This window comes from Protomyctophum bolini (assembly GCF_963924005.1).
Source record: "Protomyctophum bolini genome assembly, chromosome: 4".
Taxonomy (NCBI): Eukaryota; Metazoa; Chordata; class Actinopteri; order Myctophiformes; family Myctophidae; genus Protomyctophum; species Protomyctophum bolini.
In genome coordinates this window covers 52,508,478-52,527,475 of record NC_137865.1, presented here as the reverse complement: position 1 = coordinate 52,527,475, position 18,998 = coordinate 52,508,478, and the positions used below count along the sequence as shown (strand labels likewise).

Here is an 18,998-nt window from a genome sequence, read left to right as displayed (position 1 = left end):
TGACCTTAAGACTATTAAAACTTCCAGCCGTTCCAGTCTCAGAACAGCGTTGGTTTGTTGGTTGGTTGATAAAAAATAAAATAAAATATGTCCATTTAGTTTCGCTGCTGGCTGTAGAGAGTAGAGACACGTAACGTAATTTAACTTTGGCAAGGGAACCAAATGGACCCGCTCGTTCAGACAAGACGGCTCGGTTATGTAACATAATTCCTGCTACTGTATTATTTCTTCTGAGCAGCAAAATTACTGTCTTTGCTAAAGTTTTTCCAACACAACAATGTTATTGTTGAGCGGTCAGCAGCCTAGCCTAGACAGCATGAACAGAATGAAAACATCCGGTGTGCAGCGTTTAAAAGAGGCCCGGACGGAAACAAACACTGTAAACAGATCAGTTCCGTCTCTAACAGTTCCTACTCCACTGTTAGCCCTGGACCACAGCGAGTCTCTCTCTGGTCTAGACAATTAAAGAACGTAGAAGAATTGTTATTTTGATCAACGTCTGCCTGGTATCTCTCCTAATGTTACTAACACCATGTTATCTCTCCTAATGGTACCAACACCATGTTATCTCTCCTAATGGTACCAACACCATGTTATCTCTCCTAATGGTACCAACACCATGTTATCTCTCCTAATGGTACTAACACCATGTTATCTCTCCTAATGGTACTAACACCATGTTATCTCTCCTAATGGTACCAACACCATGTTATCTCTCCTAATGGTACCAACACCATGTTATCTCTCCTAATGGTACCAACACCATGTTATCTCTCCTAATGGTACTAACACCATGTTATCTCTCCTAATGGTACTAACACCATGTTATCTCTCCTAATGGTACTAACACCATGGTATCTCTCCTAATGGTACCAACACCATGTTATCTCTCCTAATGGTACTAACACCATGTTATCTCTCCTAATGGTACCAACACCATGTTATCTCTCCTAATGGTACTAACACCATGTTATCTCTCCTAATGGTACCAACACCATGTTATCTCTCCTAATGGTACCAACACCATGTTATCTCTCCTAATGGTACCAACACCATGTTATCTCTCCTAATGGTACTAACACCATGTTATCTCTCCTAATGGTACCAACACCATGTTATCTCTCCTAATGGTACCAACACCATGTTATCTCTCCTAATGGTACCAACACCATGTTATCTCTCCTAATGGTACTAACACCATGTTATCTCTCCTAATGGTACTAACACCATGTTATCTCTCCTAATGGTACTAACACCATGGTATCTCTCCTAATGGTACCAACACCATGTTATCTCTCCTAATGGTACTAACACCATGTTATCTCTCCTAATGGTACCAACACCATGTTATCTCTCCTAATGGTACTAACACCATGTTATCTCTCCTAATGGTACCAACACCATGTTATCTCTCCTAATGGTACCAACACCATGTTATCTCTCCTAATGGTACCAACACCATGTTATCTCTCCTAATGGTACCAACACCATGTTATCTCTCCTAATGGTACTAACACCATGTTATCTCTCCTAATGGTACTAACACCATGTTATCTCTCCTAATGGTACTAACACCATGTTATCTCTCCTAATGGTACTAACACCATGTTATCTCTCCTAATGGTACTAACACCATGTTATCTCTCCTAATGGTACCAACACCATGTTATCTCTCCTAATGGTACTAACACCATGTTATCTCTCCTAATGGTACTAACACCATGTTATCTCTCCTAATGGTACCAACACCATGTTATCTCTCCTAATGGTACTAACACCATGTTATCTCTCCTAATGGTACCAACACGATGTTATCTCTCCTAATGGTATCCATTCTACATACAGTGAAATACAATGAAATGTACCCATTCTACATACTGTGAAATATAATGAAATGTACCCATTCTACATACTGTGAAATATAATGAAATGTACCCATTCTACATACTGTGAAATATAATGAAATGTACCCATTCTACATACTGTGAAATATAATGAAATGTACCCATTCTACATACTGTGAAATACAATGAAATTTACCCATTCTACATACTGTGAAATATAATGAAATGTACCCATCCTACATACTGTGAAATATAATGAAATGTACCCATTCTACATACTGTGAAATATAATGAAATGTACCCATTCTGCATACTGTGAAATATAATGAAATGTACCCATTATACATACTGTGAAATATAATGAAATATACCCATTCTACTACTGTGAAATAAAATGTTCAATCAATCCAACATGTTTAACTTTAAAAAACACCCTTTATGAAGCATTCATTTCAGATGTTTAAGGTTAAATATAGGTTTACGGGTATTTGCAGGTTAAATAAATGGTTCTATTATTAGTAGTTCTATTATTATTATTAGTAGTAGTAGTAGTAGTAGTAGTAGTAGTAGTATTACTATTATTATAGCTTCAGGTGGACCCTCTTGTGAACGTGGAATGCTTTATTGGGTCGTCCACTCACAGTTAACAGTCTTTGTATTGAGTTGTGCTTGAAATGTGCTGTAATTCTGCAATCTGTTAATAAATATTTCAATCAATCACGTTCCACAAGTGATAAAACTCGGTAAACCGCTGCCATCTGGCGGACATGCTGGGCATTACATCTGGTTAATAGATAACGTCTATGAGGAAGTTAAGCAACATTTACTTACAGCGTGACGTCGTCGGTTCTCCCTTTATTACTCTATGCGGTTACCCAACTTACCCTGTCTGTTATTTACTGCCAGTAAATACAGCTATAACTTCTTTATAACGTCTAGCTAACACAGCGAGGAGGAAGCTGACATAACTTAGCCTACATTTCACTGACAGTTACAGAACTAGCCTCGATATTGATTTACTGACAGTTACAGTTAGAACTAGTAGCGCTACGTCAGCCTCCAGGGGAAGCCTTTTATTTACTGACTTACTGTACATTCATGACGCTTTGAGTTCACCAGCTAACAACACTGCGTGTCTGTGCCGTGCGTGTGCACGCACGCACACACGGACGGAGGGTTAATTTGAGGTCATTCCGGGTCGTGTTTCACTGCCGTGACGTGCCAGGGTGAAGGTTGAAGTAAGTTGTTGACATTCTATATAAAATTATGAATGCATTCGATATGAATATACATTGTATTATGAATACAGGCTCTGTTTATAGATCTATGAATAGGCTATCTGTAATAGTTTATTCTATTGATTGATTGATTGATTTATTAACAGTTTGCAGAATTACAGTACATTTCAAGCACAAACTCAATACAGAGACTGTTAACTGTGAGTGGACGACCCAATTAAGCATTACACTTAATTGTTTACAAGAGTGTCCACCTTGTTCAATTCATCAAAATTATATTTCTATATTAATTGAGCTGAGGCGAAGAGGCAGATTGTTATAGTAGTCACTGTGTTGTACTTGTTGGTAGTGGGGGGGACACAACCCATAAGTCATGTGTGCGGTGGGTTGTGTGCAACGTGTGCAGACCTCAGAGTAAGACCATATAGTGCAGACACTATTAAACATGCAGACCTCAGAGTAAGACCATAGTGCAGACACTATTAAACATGCAGACCTCAGAGTAAGACCATAGTGCAGACACTATTAAACATGCAGACGTGTATAGCATATTTAGAAACAGGGTTTCAGGAGGGGCACGGTGGCACAGTTGGTAGTGCTGTCGCCTCACAGCTAGAAGTTCCTGGGTTCGATTCCCGCTGGGGACGCTGTGGGCACTGGCGGCGTGTTCCCTCCTCCGCGTCATCAGTGCCCATACCCAAGGCGGGGGTTGGCGATAGGGCCTTTCTGTGTGGAGTTTGCATGTTCTCCCCATGTCCCCTAGGGTAGATACCCTCACAAAAACATGCCGTAATCCTGGTCTCTAAAACTACCTCCCCCTGGCCAGCCAGGGCGCCTGATGGAGGGGAAAGGAACTGGTCGGAATAACGTGTCCCTTCCACGCGCTACGTCCGGCCGGGGAAATTCCCCTCTGTCAGGTGAAAAGAAGCAGCTTGGACTCCTCATGCATAGAAGGAGGCATGAGGTCAGTCCGCTGCCCCCCCAGGTTGGCAGAGGAAGTGTAGCGCCCAGGATTACATTAGATAATTGGCACTCGTGGGATAAAATTAAAAACAAAAAGAAAAGAAACAGGGTTTCAAAAAATATTTATATGAGAGAAGTGTGTGTGTGTGTGTGGGGGGGGTGCTCCCCCGCGACCCCAGGACCTGTGCGTTGACCTGAGTGGTGGATTATAATGGCCATTGATTATTGATTATTTTTGGGTCCAACCGTTCCCTTAGAAGAGGTTAAACATCTAGGCTGTATCCTCGACAATAAGCTGACAGGTGAAAGCATGGCGATCAAAAGAGCAAATCAGGACAAGATTCCTGGGCAGAATTTCCTCTCGGGACTTTAGCTGGAGCAGTGACTCATACTGCTCATCTTTGACTATCAACTTCAACTTCAAAGAACTTTATTTTTCCTCTCGAAAACTTATTTTGTGCAGTGGTAAAGACAACAGAGATCACAGCACACACAAACACAGATACTATATAAAAGATCATAAAAACGACTTTTTAAGAGGAACTACTTAAAAGCATAATATATAAAAAATCTGTTCTATAAGTACTAATAATTAAAAATCTAAATATTTACTGTATGCAACCTATGAGTTCACTATGCTGCTGAGCAGTGACTCGTACTGCTCTTCTTTGACTATGCTTGGAGCAGTGACTCATACTGCTCTTCTTTGACTATGCTTGGAGCAGTGACTCATACTGCTCATCTTTGACTATGCTTGGAGCAGTGACTCATACTGCTCTTCTTTGACTATGCTTGGAGCAGTGACTCATACTGCTCATCTTTGACTATGCTTCACATCCTGGTTCTCTAACAAACTAATTTGACTTCTTCTCGGCCCCACCTATATGCAGAGCATCTGGATAGCATTGGCTGGCTCCGGGTAGAAGACAGAGTCAAACAATTGAAAATGGGCCTGACGTTCAAAATTGTACATGCAACTATATGCCCTCAGTGCCCATTTACTTATAATAATAATAATAATAGCTTAAATGTATATTGCGCTTTTCTATAAATACCCATCTGTTGCTGTTTTTTACATTTCTGTCTAACAAACTACTCAAGAAGCAATCAATTGTTTTTACGAGGAAAAGCTACCGTACAGTTTGCTCACAAGTTCTTAAGTATCTTAAATCAATATTGTCTTCCAGTAATCAGTGGGAGTATCTTAAGTCAATATAGTCTCCTTATTATAACACCACAACTTAAGTAAATATAACCTTTGAGTTTGAGGAATTACAGTAGATAATAAATAAATAGATGATAAATGTTCTGAGACTCAATGATATAGTATATACATATAGTCTATAATATAATCTATAATAATCTCATTATGCTGTGTGCACGCACGCATGCAAAGTGAGTTTAACGTCGTTTAATGCAATCACACAGGACTTTTCTGTGTGGATGTACAGTACAGTACGGACTCAGTACAGTACAGTACAGTACGGACTCAGTACAGTATGGACTCAGTACAGTATGGACTCAGTACAGTACGGACTCAGTACAGTACGGACTCAGTACAGTATGGACTCAGTACAGTACGGACTCAGTACAGTACGGACTCAGTACAGTATGGACTCATTGGGCTGTCGAGGCCAGGAAGTATTTTGCCACTCAGTTGGCGTTCCTGCATAACTTCCTGGTATATGATGATGTCACGCGCATACCCTCTATAAGCTCTACTTGGGTCTTCATTATGTAGGCTACTGTTTTTATTATTATTATTGTTGTTTTATTGGGTCTTCATTATGTAGGCTACTGTTTTTATTATTATTATTGTTTTATTGGGTCTTCATTATGTAGGCTACTGTTTTTATTATTATTATTGTTTTATTGGGTCTTCATTATGTAGGCTACTGTTTTTATTATTATTATTGTTTTATTGGGTCTTCATTATGTAGGCTACTGTTTTTATTATTATTATTGTTTTATTGGGTCTTCATTATGTAGGCTACTGTTTTTATTATTATTATTGTTTTATTGGGTCTTCATTATGTAGGCTACTGTTTTTATTATTATTATTGTTTTATTGGGTCTTCATTATGTAGGCTACTGTTTTTATTATTATTATTGTTTTATTGGGTCTTCATTATGTAGGCTACTGTTTTTATTATTATTATTGTTGTTTTATTGGGTCTTCATTATGTAGGCTACTGTTTTTATTATTATTATTGTTTTATTGGGTCTTCATTATGTAGGCTACTGTTTTTATTATTATTATTGTTTTATTGGGTCTTCATTATGTAGGCTACTGTTTTTATTATTATTATTGTTTTATTGGGTCTTCATTATGTAGGCTACTGTTTTTATTATTATTATTGTTTTATTGGGTCTTCATTATGTAGGCTACTGTTTTTATTATTATTATTGTTTTATTGGGTCTTCATTATGTAGGCTACTGTTTTTATTATTATTATTGTTTTATTGGGTCTTCATTATGTAGGCTACTGTTTTTATTATTATTATTGTTTTATTGGGTCTTCATTATGTAGGCTACTGTTTTTATTATTATTATTGTTTTATTGGGTCTTCATTATGTAGGCTACTGTTTTTATTATTATTATTGTTTTATTGGGTCTTCATTATGTAGGCTACTGTTTTTATTATTATTATTGTTTTATTGGGTCTTCATTATGTAGGCTACTGTTTTTATTATTATTATTGTTTTATTGGGTCTTCATTATGTAGGCTACTGTTTTTATTATTATTATTGTTTTATTGGGTCTTCATTATGTAGGCTACTGTTTTTATTATTATTATTGTTTTATTGGGTCTTCATTATGTAGGCTACTGTTTTTATTATTATTATTATTGTTTTATTGGGTCTTCATTATGTAGGCTACTGTTTTTATTATTATTATTGTTTTATTGGGTCTTCATTATGTAGGCTACTGTTTTTATTATTATTATTATTGTTTTATTGGGTCTTCATTATGTAGGCTACTGTTTTTATTGTGTGAATCAATAAATGATACACTCTTCTTCTCCATGTCTCAGTACAGAATGGCTGCGTTGAACCGTTTGAGACACCTGGGCAGCAGCAGCTTTCAACAGCTGGGCAGCAGGTCTGTCTGCAGCAGGAGGTCGGTCTGCACGAGGCCTTCAGAACATTACAGATGTTTGGTTCTGGGAGGAGGAAGTGGAGGAGTCACCATGAGTTCCAGAATGAAGAGGAGGCTGGGAGCGGAGCATGTGGCTGTGGTGGAGCCCAGCGAAGTAAGTTTAACATTAGTTTAACATTGGCTGTGGTGGAGTCCAGTGAAGTAAGTTTAACATTAGTTTAACATTGGCTGTGGTGGAGTCCAGTGAAGTAAGTTTAACATTAGTTTAACATTGGCTGTGGTGGAGTCCAGTGAAGTAAGTTTAACATTAGTTTAACATTGGCTGTGGTGGAGTCCAGTGAAGTAAGTTTAACATTAGTTTAACATTGGCTGTGGTGGAGTCCAGTGAAGTAAGTTTAACATTAGTTTAACATTGGCTGTGGTGGAGCCCAGCGAAGTAAGTTTAACATTAGTTTAACATTGGCTGTGGTGGAGTCCAGTGAAGTAAGTTTAACATTAGTTTAACATTGGCTGTGGTGGAGTCCAGTGAAGTAAGTTTAACATTAGTTTAACATTGGCTGTGGTGGAGTCCAGTGAAGTAAGTTTAACATTAGTTTAACATTGGCTGTGGTGGAGCCCAGTGAAGTAAGTTTAACATTAGTTTAACATTGGCTGTGGTGGAGCCCAGTGAAGTAAGTTTAACATTAGTTTAACATTGGCTGTGGTGGAGTCCAGTGAAGTAAGTTTAACATTAGTTTAACATTGGCTGTGGTGGAGTCCAGTGAAGTAAGTTTAACATTAGTTTAACATTGGCTGTGGTGGAGTCCAGTGAAGTAAGTTTAACATTAGTTTAACATTGGCTGTGGTGGAGTCCAGTGAAGTAAGTTTAACATTAGTTTAACATTGGCTGTGGTGGAGCCCAGCGAAGTAAGTTTAACATTAGTTTAACATTGGCTGTGGTGGAGCCCAGTGAAGTAAGTTTAACATTAGTTTAACATTGGCTGTGGTGGAGCCCAGCGAAGTAAGTTTAACATTAGTTTAACATTGGCTGTGGTGGAGCCCAGCAAAGTAAGTTTAACATTAGTTTAACATTGGCTGTGGTGGAGTCCAGCGAAGTAAGTTTAACATTAGTTTAACATTGGCTGTGGTGGAGTCCAGTGAAGTAAGTTTAACATTAGTTTAACATTGGCTGTGGTGGAGTCCAGAGAAGTAAGTTTAACATTAGTTTAACATTGGCTGTGGTGGAGCCCAGCGAAGTAAGTTTAACATTAGTTTAACATTGGCTGTGGTGGAGTCCAGTGAAGTAAGTTTAACATTAGTTTAACATTGGCTGTGGTGGAGCCCAGCGAAGTAAGTTTAACATTAGTTTAACATTGGCTGTGGTGGAGTCCAGTGAAGTCAGTTTAACATTAGTTTAACATTGGCTGTGGTGGAGTCCAGTGAAGTAAGTTTAACATTAGTTTAACATTGGCTGTGGTGGAGCCCAGCGAAGTAAGTTTAACATTAGTTTAACATTGGCTGTGGTGGAGTCCAGTGAAGTAAGTTTAACATTAGTTTAACATTGGCTGTGGTGGAGCCCAGCGAAGTAAGTTTAACATTAGTTTAACATTGGCTGTGGTGGAGTCCAGTGAAGTCAGTTTAACATTAGTTTAACATTGGCTGTGGTGGAGTCCAGTGAAGTAAGTTTAACATTAGTTTAACATTGGCTGTGGTGGAGTCCAGTGAAGTAAGTTTAACATTAGTTTAACATTGGCTGTGGTGGAGCCCAGTGAAGTAAGTTTAACATTAGTTTAACATTGGCTGTGGTGGAGCCCAGCGAAGTAAGTTTAACATTAGTTTAACATTGGCTGTGGTGGAGTCCAGTGAAGTAAGTTTAACATTAGTTTAACATTGGCTGTGGTGGAGTCCAGTGAAGTAAGTTTAACATTAGTTTAACATTGGCTGTGGTGGAGTCCAGTGAAGTAAGTTTAACATTAGTTTAACATTGGCTGTGGTGGAGTCCAGTGAAGTAAGTTTAACATTAGTTTAACATTGGCTGTGGTGGAGTCCAGTGAAGTAAGTTTAACATTAGTTTAACATTGGCTGTGGTGGAGTCCAGTGAAGTAAGTTTAACATTAGTTTAACATTGGCTGTGGTGGAGCCCAGCGAAGTAAGTTTAACATTAGTTTAACATTGGCTGTGGTGGAGTCCAGCGAAGTAAGTTTAACATTAGTTTAACATTGGCTGTGGTGCAGTCACTAGTTATTTATTTTACCTTATAGATGCACTACTACCAGCCCATTTGGACACTAGTGGGCGCTGGTGCTAAGACTGTGAGTTCTTCCGGTCGCTCCACTGCCAGTGTCGTTCCGTCTGGAGTGAAGTGGATCAAATCCAGAGTGGAGGAAATTAACCCAGAGAAAAACACAGTCCGAACAAACGACGGAATGAAAGTAAGTTTACTGTCATCAGCTGTTCCTAAAACCATTAATTAATGTTTACTGTCATCAGCAATGTAAATGTAAACGAAGTCCACACCCACAACACCAGAGGGAGTGCAACAAACCATGTACAACCCAGATTCGGCACAAACAAGGGACTAAATTCTTTTCGCTCCTATGCGACCAAAATGTGGAACGCCCTACCAACAGTCATTAAGACATGTGAATCCCTTGGCTCCTTCAAAACTGCTCTCAAAGGGCACCTACGGATGGCTGCAATTCGAAACTGGCCTCTGTAAAAGCTGAATTTTTATCTGGATTGTACTATGTTTTTGTATGGACGTGGTGTTGGGTGCCTGCACATATGCACACATGGCATCAACGCATGGTGTTGTGTGCAGGCGCCCTACACTCTGTCTTTCGTTTTCTTTTATCCCCCTGTTCCCCTCACTGTATATATATATATTTTTTCCCTTTTCGCTTCCTATGTGATGAATTCCTGTTCTGTTCTTTAACTACATAGAAGTGTCTATTTGTTTGTCTCTAAATGTTTTGATGAATTGAACAATGTGGACCCTGTTGTAAACAAGTGTAAGGCTTAATTGGGTCGTCCACTCACAGTTAACAGTCTTTGTATTGAGTTTGTGCTTGAAATGTACTGTAATTCTGCAAACTGTTAATAAAGATTTCAATCAATCAATCAAAGCTGTTCCTAAAACCATTAATTAATGTTTACCGTCATCAGCTGTTCCTAAAACCATTAATTAATGTTTACTGTAATAAGCTGTTCTTATAAAAAAAAATATTACAGTTTACTGTCACCAGTTATTAAAACTGTTAAACTGTCATCATAAACACCATAAATATCTGGTCGCATCATGGAGTCATTGATCAATCTATTTAAAGGTGCTGTAATAATTAATAATTAACTAATACGAAACTCTTCCAACAGATTTCATATGAGTATCTGATAGTAGCTCTGGGTCTGCAGCTGCATTATGAGAAGGTAAGGTTATAATGTTACAATGTTAAACTAATGTTGTTATAATGTTAACATAATGCTATGGTATAATGTTGGTAATGTTGCAGATCAGATGTTAAAATGGTCGATCAGATCAAAGGTCTTCCCGAGGCGTTTGAACATCATTATAATGTTGTTTTAATGTTATAATATTATAACAGATCAAAGGTCTTCCCGAGGCGTTTGAACATCATTATAATGTTGTTATGATGTTATAATATTATAACAGATCAAAGGTCTTCCCGAGGTGTTTGAACATCATTATAATGTTATAATATAACAGATCAAAGGTCTTCCCGAGGCGTTTGAACATCATTATAATGTTGTTATAATGTTATAATATTATAACAGATCAAAGGTCTTCCCGAGGCGTTTGAACATCATTATAATGTTGTTTTAATGTTATAATATTATAACAGATCAAAGGTCTTCCCGAGGCGTTTGAACATCATTTTAATGTTGTTTTAATGTTGTTATAATGTTATAATATTATAACAGATCAAAGGTCTTCCCGAGGCGTTTGAACATCATTATAATGTTGTTATAATGTTATAATATTATAACAGATCAAAGGTCTTCCCGAGGCGTTTGAACATCCAAAGATCGGCTCCAACTACTCTGTCCAGACGGTGGAGAAGACGTGGCGAGCACTGCAGGATTTCAGGGAAGGAAACGCCGTCTTCTCCTTCCCCAACACGCCCGTCAAATGTGCTGGGGCGCCGCAGAAGATCGCCTACCTCACAGACGCCTTCCTGAGAAAGGTCTTTCCCCCTAAACCCTAACCTCACAGACGCCTTCCTGAGAAAGGTCTTGACCTCCAGACCCTAAACCCTAAAGCCTAAACCCTAACCTCAATGACACCTTCCTGAGAAAGGTCTCTAGACCCTACACCCTAGGCCAACATCGTGTTGTTTATCGTGTTGTTACAGACAGTAACGCGTCCCCTCCCACTTCTTAAAGTACCAACAAGTACAACACAGTAACTACTATAACAATCTGCCTCTTCGCCTCAGCTCAATTAATATAGAAATATAATTTTGATGAATTGAACAAGGTGGACACTCTTGTAAACAATTAAGTGTAATGCTTAATTGGGTCGTCCACTCACAGTTAACAGTCTTTGTATTGAGTTGTGCTTGAAATGTACTGTAATTCTGCAAACTGTTAATAAATCAATCAATCAATAGAATAAACACAGTTGTGTAGGACCCATTCATGTTATTGTTGTCATTACAGAACGGCCGTAGGGCCCAGGCCAACATCGTCTACAACACGTCTCTCCCGGTGCTGTTCGGGGTCAAACACTACGCTGATGCATTGTGGGACGTGGTGAAGAGCCGTGACATCACCGTCAACCTCCGACACAACCTGGTGGAAGTTCGTCCTGACAGACAGGAAGCTGTGTTCCAAAACCTGGACCACCCCGAAGACCTCAAAGTCATCGAGGTATTTCTCCTCAACATAATACTACTACACTACACACTACACTACACTACACATTACACACTACACACTACACTACACATTACCCACTACACACTACACTACACTACACTACACACTACACACTACACATTACCCACTACACACTACACACTACACTACACTACACATTACACACTACACACTACACACTACACATTACACACTACACTACACTACACATTACCCACTACACACTACACACTACACATTACCCACTACACACTACACACTACCCACTACACACTACAGACTACCCACTACACACTACACTACACACTACACACTACACTACACATTACCCACTACACACTACACACTACACACTACACTACACATTACCCACTACACACTACACACTACACATTACCCACTACACACTACACACTACACTACAGATTACCCACTACACACTACACTACACATTACCCACTACACACATTACCCACTACACACTACACACTACACATTACCCACTACACACTACACACTACACTACACTACACATTACCCACTACACACTACACTACACATTACCCACTACACATTACCCACTACACACTACACTACACATTACCCACTACACACTATACACTACACACTACACTACACATTACCCACTACACATTACCCACTACACACTACACTACACTACAAGACCTCAAAGTCATCGAGGTATTTCTCCTCAACATAATTCTACTACACTACACACTATACACTACAGTCTACATTACACTACACACTCTAGGTCGTCCTCAGACACACTACACATTAATAGAAGACCTCAAGGTCATCGAGGTATTTCTCCTCCAATTAATAGTACTAGTACTAATACTATGAATGTGTACTACACATTATAGTACAAGTACTACATTCAGATCATACACAGTATTTATATCTCTAACATGTTGTATTGTATTATAATTAGAGATGTCCCGATACTGTGTCGGTATCGGAAAAGTATCCGATCGGCCCTTATTTGTCATATCGGTATCTGCGAATATGCCAGTCTAACCAGCGATCCCACACAGGGGTAAGGGGTCAACACTATGCCAGTCTAACCAGCGATCCCACACAGGGGTAAGGGGTCGACACTATGCCAGTCTAACCAGCGATCCCACACAGGGGTAAGGGGTCGACACTATGCCAGTCTAACCAGCGATCCCACACAGGGGTAAGGGGGTTGACACTATGCCAGTCTAACCAGTGATCCCACACAGGGGTAAGGGGTCGACACTATGCCAGTCTAACCAGCGATCCCACACAGGGGTAAGGGGGTCGACACTATGCCAGTCTAACCAGCGATCCCACACAGGGGTAAGGGGGTTGACACTATGCCAGTCTAACCAGTGATCCCACACAGGGGTAAGGGGTCGACACTATGGCAGGTAAATAAAATGTTGAGGCATGTGGAGTTTGCTTTGGAGTTGCCCCAAACTGCAAGTGCACATTTGAGTGAGGAGTCTGCTATAAACACAACACCAGATATATACTGTAGCTAGATATCTATAAACGCTATTCCCGGTCGGTGGACTTCAAAATGAGATACTTTTATTATTATTATTATAAATATTATTCTCCGGTATCGTTATTCGGTATCGGCTAACACAGAAACCGTGGTATCGGGATCGGATCGGAAATGAAAAAAGGGCTATAAGGACATCCCTATTTATAATGTAATAACACTAACCCGCCAATGGGATCATCAGTATGACTATGAGATGAATCATGTCACCTCACCGATGGGATCATTGTATATTTTCTCCATCAGTACGAGATGCTGCATGTAACCCCACCAATGGGACCCAGTGCGGTGATCAAAGGCAGCTCATTGGCTGATGAGGCTGGCTGGCTGGACGTCAACAAAGAGACTCTCCAACATAAACGTTTCCCAAACGTCTTTGGAATCGGAGATTGTACCAACGTTCCCACGGCCAAGACCGCTGCTGCCGTAGGTATGTAACCTAGAGCCGTAGGTACCTACCTACCCCTAGACCCTACCCTGTAGGACTGTGGATATAGACAGGAGAGCCTTAGATATAGACAGTTACGCAAACTGCGTTCACTTCATGGGGCTTCAGTCCAATGGAGGCTCTCCTACATAGACTTCTATTGGCTTCAGTCCAATGGAGGCTCTCCTACATAGACTTCTATTAGCTTCAGTCCACTGGAGGCTCTCCTACATAGACTTCTATTGGCTTCAGTCCAATGGAGGCTCTCCTACATAGACTTCTATTGGCTTCAGTCCACTGGAGGCTCTCCTACATAGACTTCTATTGGCTTCAGTCCAATGGCGGCTCTCCTAGGGATTCCACTTGTTTACCTGCATTACAGGTAAACAAGTGGAATCCCATTTTCAATGTTACATTTCTCTTTCAGCTGCACAGTCGGCCATCTTGGACAGAACTATCCGCAGTGTGTTGGACAACAGGACGCCCGATACCAAGGTTTACTGTTTTATAATACTAATAAATATATGTTATATGATCATAGTAATACTAATAAATATATATGTTATATCATAGTAATACAAATACACATCGTGTCCTCTGGTAACTGTACTGTATGTGTGTATATATATTTATATATATATTTTCAGTATGACGGCTACACATCGTGTCCTCTGGTAACGAGCTACAACACGGTGATGCTGGCTGAGTTTGACTTCAACATGCAGCCTCTGGAGACGTTCCCTTTGGACCAGCGAGTTGAGAGACGGACCATGTACCACATGAAGGCTCACATGATGCCTCAGCTGTACTGGTACGGCCTTCTGAAGTATGTACTACTCTAAATACTACAATATATACTCTATGTACCACTCTAAATACTACAATATATACTCTATCTACTACTCTAAATACTACAATATATACTCTATGTACCACTCTAAATACTACAATATATACTCTATGTACCACTCTAAATACTACAATATATACTCTATGTACCACTCTAAATACTACAATATATACTCTATGTACCACTGTAAATACTACAATATATACTCTATGTACCACTCTATATACACCATGTACTACATGATGCCTGTACTCTACTGGCACGCTGCTGAAGGCCGTATACTATAATATTGTTACACTATGTACTGCAGTATGCACTACAGCACTACTGGTGTCCAATCTATGTACTGCAGTATGCACTACTGGTGTCCAATCTATGTACTGCAGTATGCACTACTGGTGTCCAATCTATGTACTGCAGTATGCACTACTGGTGTCCAATCTATGTACTGCAGTATGCACTACTGGTGTCCAATCTATGTACTGCAGTATGCACTACTGGTGTCCAATCTATGTACTGCAGTATGCACTACTGGTGTCCAATCTATGTACTGCAGTATGCACTACTGGTGTCCAATCTATGTACTGCAGTATGCACTACTGGTGTCCAATCTTGATCCAATTTTGATGCGTATGCACCGTCCCAGCAAATTGTGTTGGGACGGGTATACATAGGAGCATTACCTTTAATCCTCCCGACACGTCACCATCGAAAACCACTTACACTCTGGCATTGGGTCCTTTAATCCACATCTTTATTACGTCATCATTGAGAGCTAGTTATACAGATGTATGTAATCTGGCACCACTGACGTATCAGGCACAATTTGCTGGGACGGCTGGGACGGTGCGTACGCTGCAAAGTAACCACAGCATACGGCTAATCAACTTACAAATTACATATACATAGTATGTCAAACTAGCTCTCAATGATGACGTAATAAAGATGTGGATTAAAGGACCCAATGCCAGAGTGTAAGTGGTTTTCGATGGTGACGTAATGACGATATGTTTTAGTGTTGGGAGGATTAAAGGTAATGCTCCTATGTATACATGTATGTAATCTGGCACCACTGCCGTATCAGGCACAAGTAGTCATTACTGAGATTTGACAATTTGTAGCAGTCGACAGAGTGCAGTTCTAGTTACATAATGTATTTTAATATTATACATTTTCTCCTCAGGGGACTTTGGGGCGGACCAGAACCATACAGGAAACTCCTTCATCTTGGATTCAAATAATTTAGTTTCTAATCAATTTATTCCAATTCATGTTCTTTATAATGAGACAATGTTTTCGTACTAATCAGAGAAATGTAAGATTTGTGAAATGTGAACCAAGAAACAATTATCCGCAACACACACACACACACACACACACACACACACACACACACACACACACACACACACACACACACACACACCTCAAAATTATCCTGATTATTTTCACAGATATTGATGAATAATGTGACGTCAATTAGATTTTTCAGCATAAACCAGTGCTATTGAATATTAACCCTTTACGTCTGTGTGTGTGTGTGTGTGTTCATAAATCAGTGCTATTGAATATTAACCCTTTACGTCTGTGTGTTCATAAATCAGTGCTATTGAAGCCTTTACGTCTGTGTGTTGTTTCGAACATATTGAACCAATGGAAAGTAGTTAAAAGTGCTTTGGACAAAACCTTTGAACTCCATTGGAGTTAGCTGCTAAACAGCTAACTCCACCACCTCTCTCATGCAAGTATTATTGACAATATCTAAAGTCACAACACGAACTTTGATGAGGCAGTTTTCAAAATATAAGGTTTTCTTAATTTCGTGAAAGTTTTATATTCATAATTCATAATGAAAAGTGTTTCTTCCCCACATCAGACATAATGTTATCGGCCGATATGACTGCAGATATCGGTCATAATTCCAATATTGTGCACAGAATTATAATCCTAGTAAAGTGTAAACATGTGATACAGAAACATCAGCAATAAAGTGATTGTTTGCTAAACATTTACAGTTTCTCTTTGTCACCTCTCATCTAATCTTAATACCGTATATATTTATTACCTACATGTTTGTTTTTTATCCTACGATTATTCTTTTCAATGAAAATGTACTTATTTTAAAGGAACTCATTGACAGTGAATAGAGCAGGAGGAGTGATGCTTCAACAGGATTTAGGACCATTTCTACGTTACTTTGGGTGTAATTAACCCATTTTGGGCGGGAACCCCTTTTGGTGTTTGAAGCATCATGTTATACTTTAGCTATTGAAAAATAGCAGATCTACAAGCTCGTAGCGCGCCACTCGGTGGCGCGCTACGAGCTTGTAGATCTGCTATAGGTCAGAGCTTGTAGGTCAAATCATTGAATATATATTTCAGAGCGAACATTTTTAACTAAAATATTTGCTTCTGGGGGGTCCCTGGAACTACATATTTTGAGATGGGGGTCCGTGGCCCAATAGAGATAATTCTGGGGGTCCTTGACATGAAAAAGGTTGAGCACCGCTGACACAGAAACATACATTTTTCAGATTTATTTTAGGATTTAGGCTTCTTTTTTTAATCGCCATCAGTCCAAAATGAGTTAACTACAGCCATTCTCTAGTCAGCTCCGAGGCTGGGATCAAAGCTTACGTGAATGTATTTACAACGCTTTAGTCTTCATGCTGAATCAATTATTAGTCCCCAAACCTCAAATAAAATAATGTGCATGTGGCCAACGTTTGTCAACACACACACGTAATGATTAAAATAGACGATCATGCCTTAATGTCGCTACATGAGCACGGATCCGCATCCATTGTGTCGTGGTATTAATTTATAATACTGTAGGCTACTGTATATTGATCACATGTTATAATACTGTAGGCTACTGTATATTGATCACATGTTATACTGTAGGCTACTGTATATTGATCACATGTTATAATACTGTAGGCTACTGTATATTGATCACATGTTATAACACTGTAGGCTACTGTATATTGATCACATGTTATAACACTGTAGGCTACTGTATATTGATCACATCATGACCACACACACACACAAACACGCTTGCCTCGGCAAATCGAAATGTCCCGCAAAACATTTCATATTATATATTGACGACATATCATCACATGGATGCATCTGTACTAGCCGATACTTACCATCTGGCGAGGAAAGAGAGCTGTGGTGATTCCAGAACATGGATCAGAGAGAGCTGTGGTGATTCCAGAACATGGATCAGAGAGAGCTGTGGTGATTCCAGAACATGGATCAGAGAGCTGTGGTGATTCCAGAACATGGATCAGAGAGCTGTGGTGATTCCAGAACATGGATCAGAGAGAGCTGTGGTGAGTCCAGAACATGGATCAGAGAGAGCTGTGGTGAGTCCAGAACGTGGATCAGAGAGAGCTGTGGTGAGTCCAGAACGTGGATCAGAGAGAGCTGTGGTGAGTCCAGAACATGGATCAGAGAGAGCTGTGGTGAGTCCAGAACGTGGATCAGAGAGAGCTGTGGTGATTCCAGAACATGGATCAGAGAGCTGTGGTGATTCCAGAACATGGATCAGAGAGAGCTGTGGTGATTCCAGAACATGGATCAGAGAGCTGTGGTGATTCCAGAACATGGATCAGAGAGAGCTGTGGTGAGTCCAGAACATGGATCAGAGAGAGCTGTGGTGATTCCAGAACATGGATCAGAGAGAGCTGTGGTGATTCCAGAACATGGATCAGAGAGAGCTGTGGTGAGTCCAGAACGTGGATCAGAGAGAGCTGTGGTGATTCCAGAACATGGATCAGAGAGAGCTGTGGTGAATCCAGAACATGGATCAGAGAGAGCTGTGGTGAGTCCAGAACATGGATCAGAGAGAGCTGTGGTGATTCCAGAACATGGATCAGAGAGAGCTGTGGTGATTCCAGAACGTGGATCAGAGAGAGCTGTGGTGAGTCCAGAAGTTCTACTAAACGAGGTGAAACAGTGTGCATGTTCTGCTAAACGAGGTGAAAACTGGCGAAACGCCTGTGAAAGAGGGAGTCCCGTGACAATCAGCCAAAAGTGAGCTACAGTCGCGATACGCACATGAAGACAGGTACACTACAGTGAATGGTGCATTTATATAGCGCCTTTATCCAAGGTGCTTTACATAGACTGTGCATTAC

General features: G+C 39.9%; 1 protein-coding gene across 2 annotated transcripts; it reads left to right on the top strand.

Annotated features, from left to right (window-relative positions):
• Positions 1-2,681: 2,681 nt before the first annotated feature.
• On the top strand, positions 2,682-16,867 carry sqor (sulfide quinone oxidoreductase). Of its 2 annotated transcripts, none has more exons than XM_080761615.1 (10): positions 2,682-3,082; positions 7,087-7,300; positions 9,387-9,557; positions 10,498-10,551; positions 11,133-11,327; positions 11,803-12,012; positions 13,820-14,003; positions 14,428-14,495; positions 14,648-14,826; positions 16,034-16,867. In XM_080761615.1, the coding sequence occupies exons 2-10, from the start codon at positions 7,088-7,090 to the stop codon at positions 16,089-16,091; spliced, it is 1,332 nt and encodes a 443-aa protein (XP_080617741.1). In that variant the 5' UTR covers positions 2,682-3,082; position 7,087; the 3' UTR covers positions 16,092-16,867. The 2 variants fall into 2 exon arrangements, with proteins under 2 accessions (XP_080617741.1, XP_080617740.1); XM_080761614.1 differs by having other exon boundaries at positions 2,683-3,082; positions 7,082-7,300.
• The last annotated feature ends 2,131 nt before the right edge of the window (positions 16,868-18,998 follow it).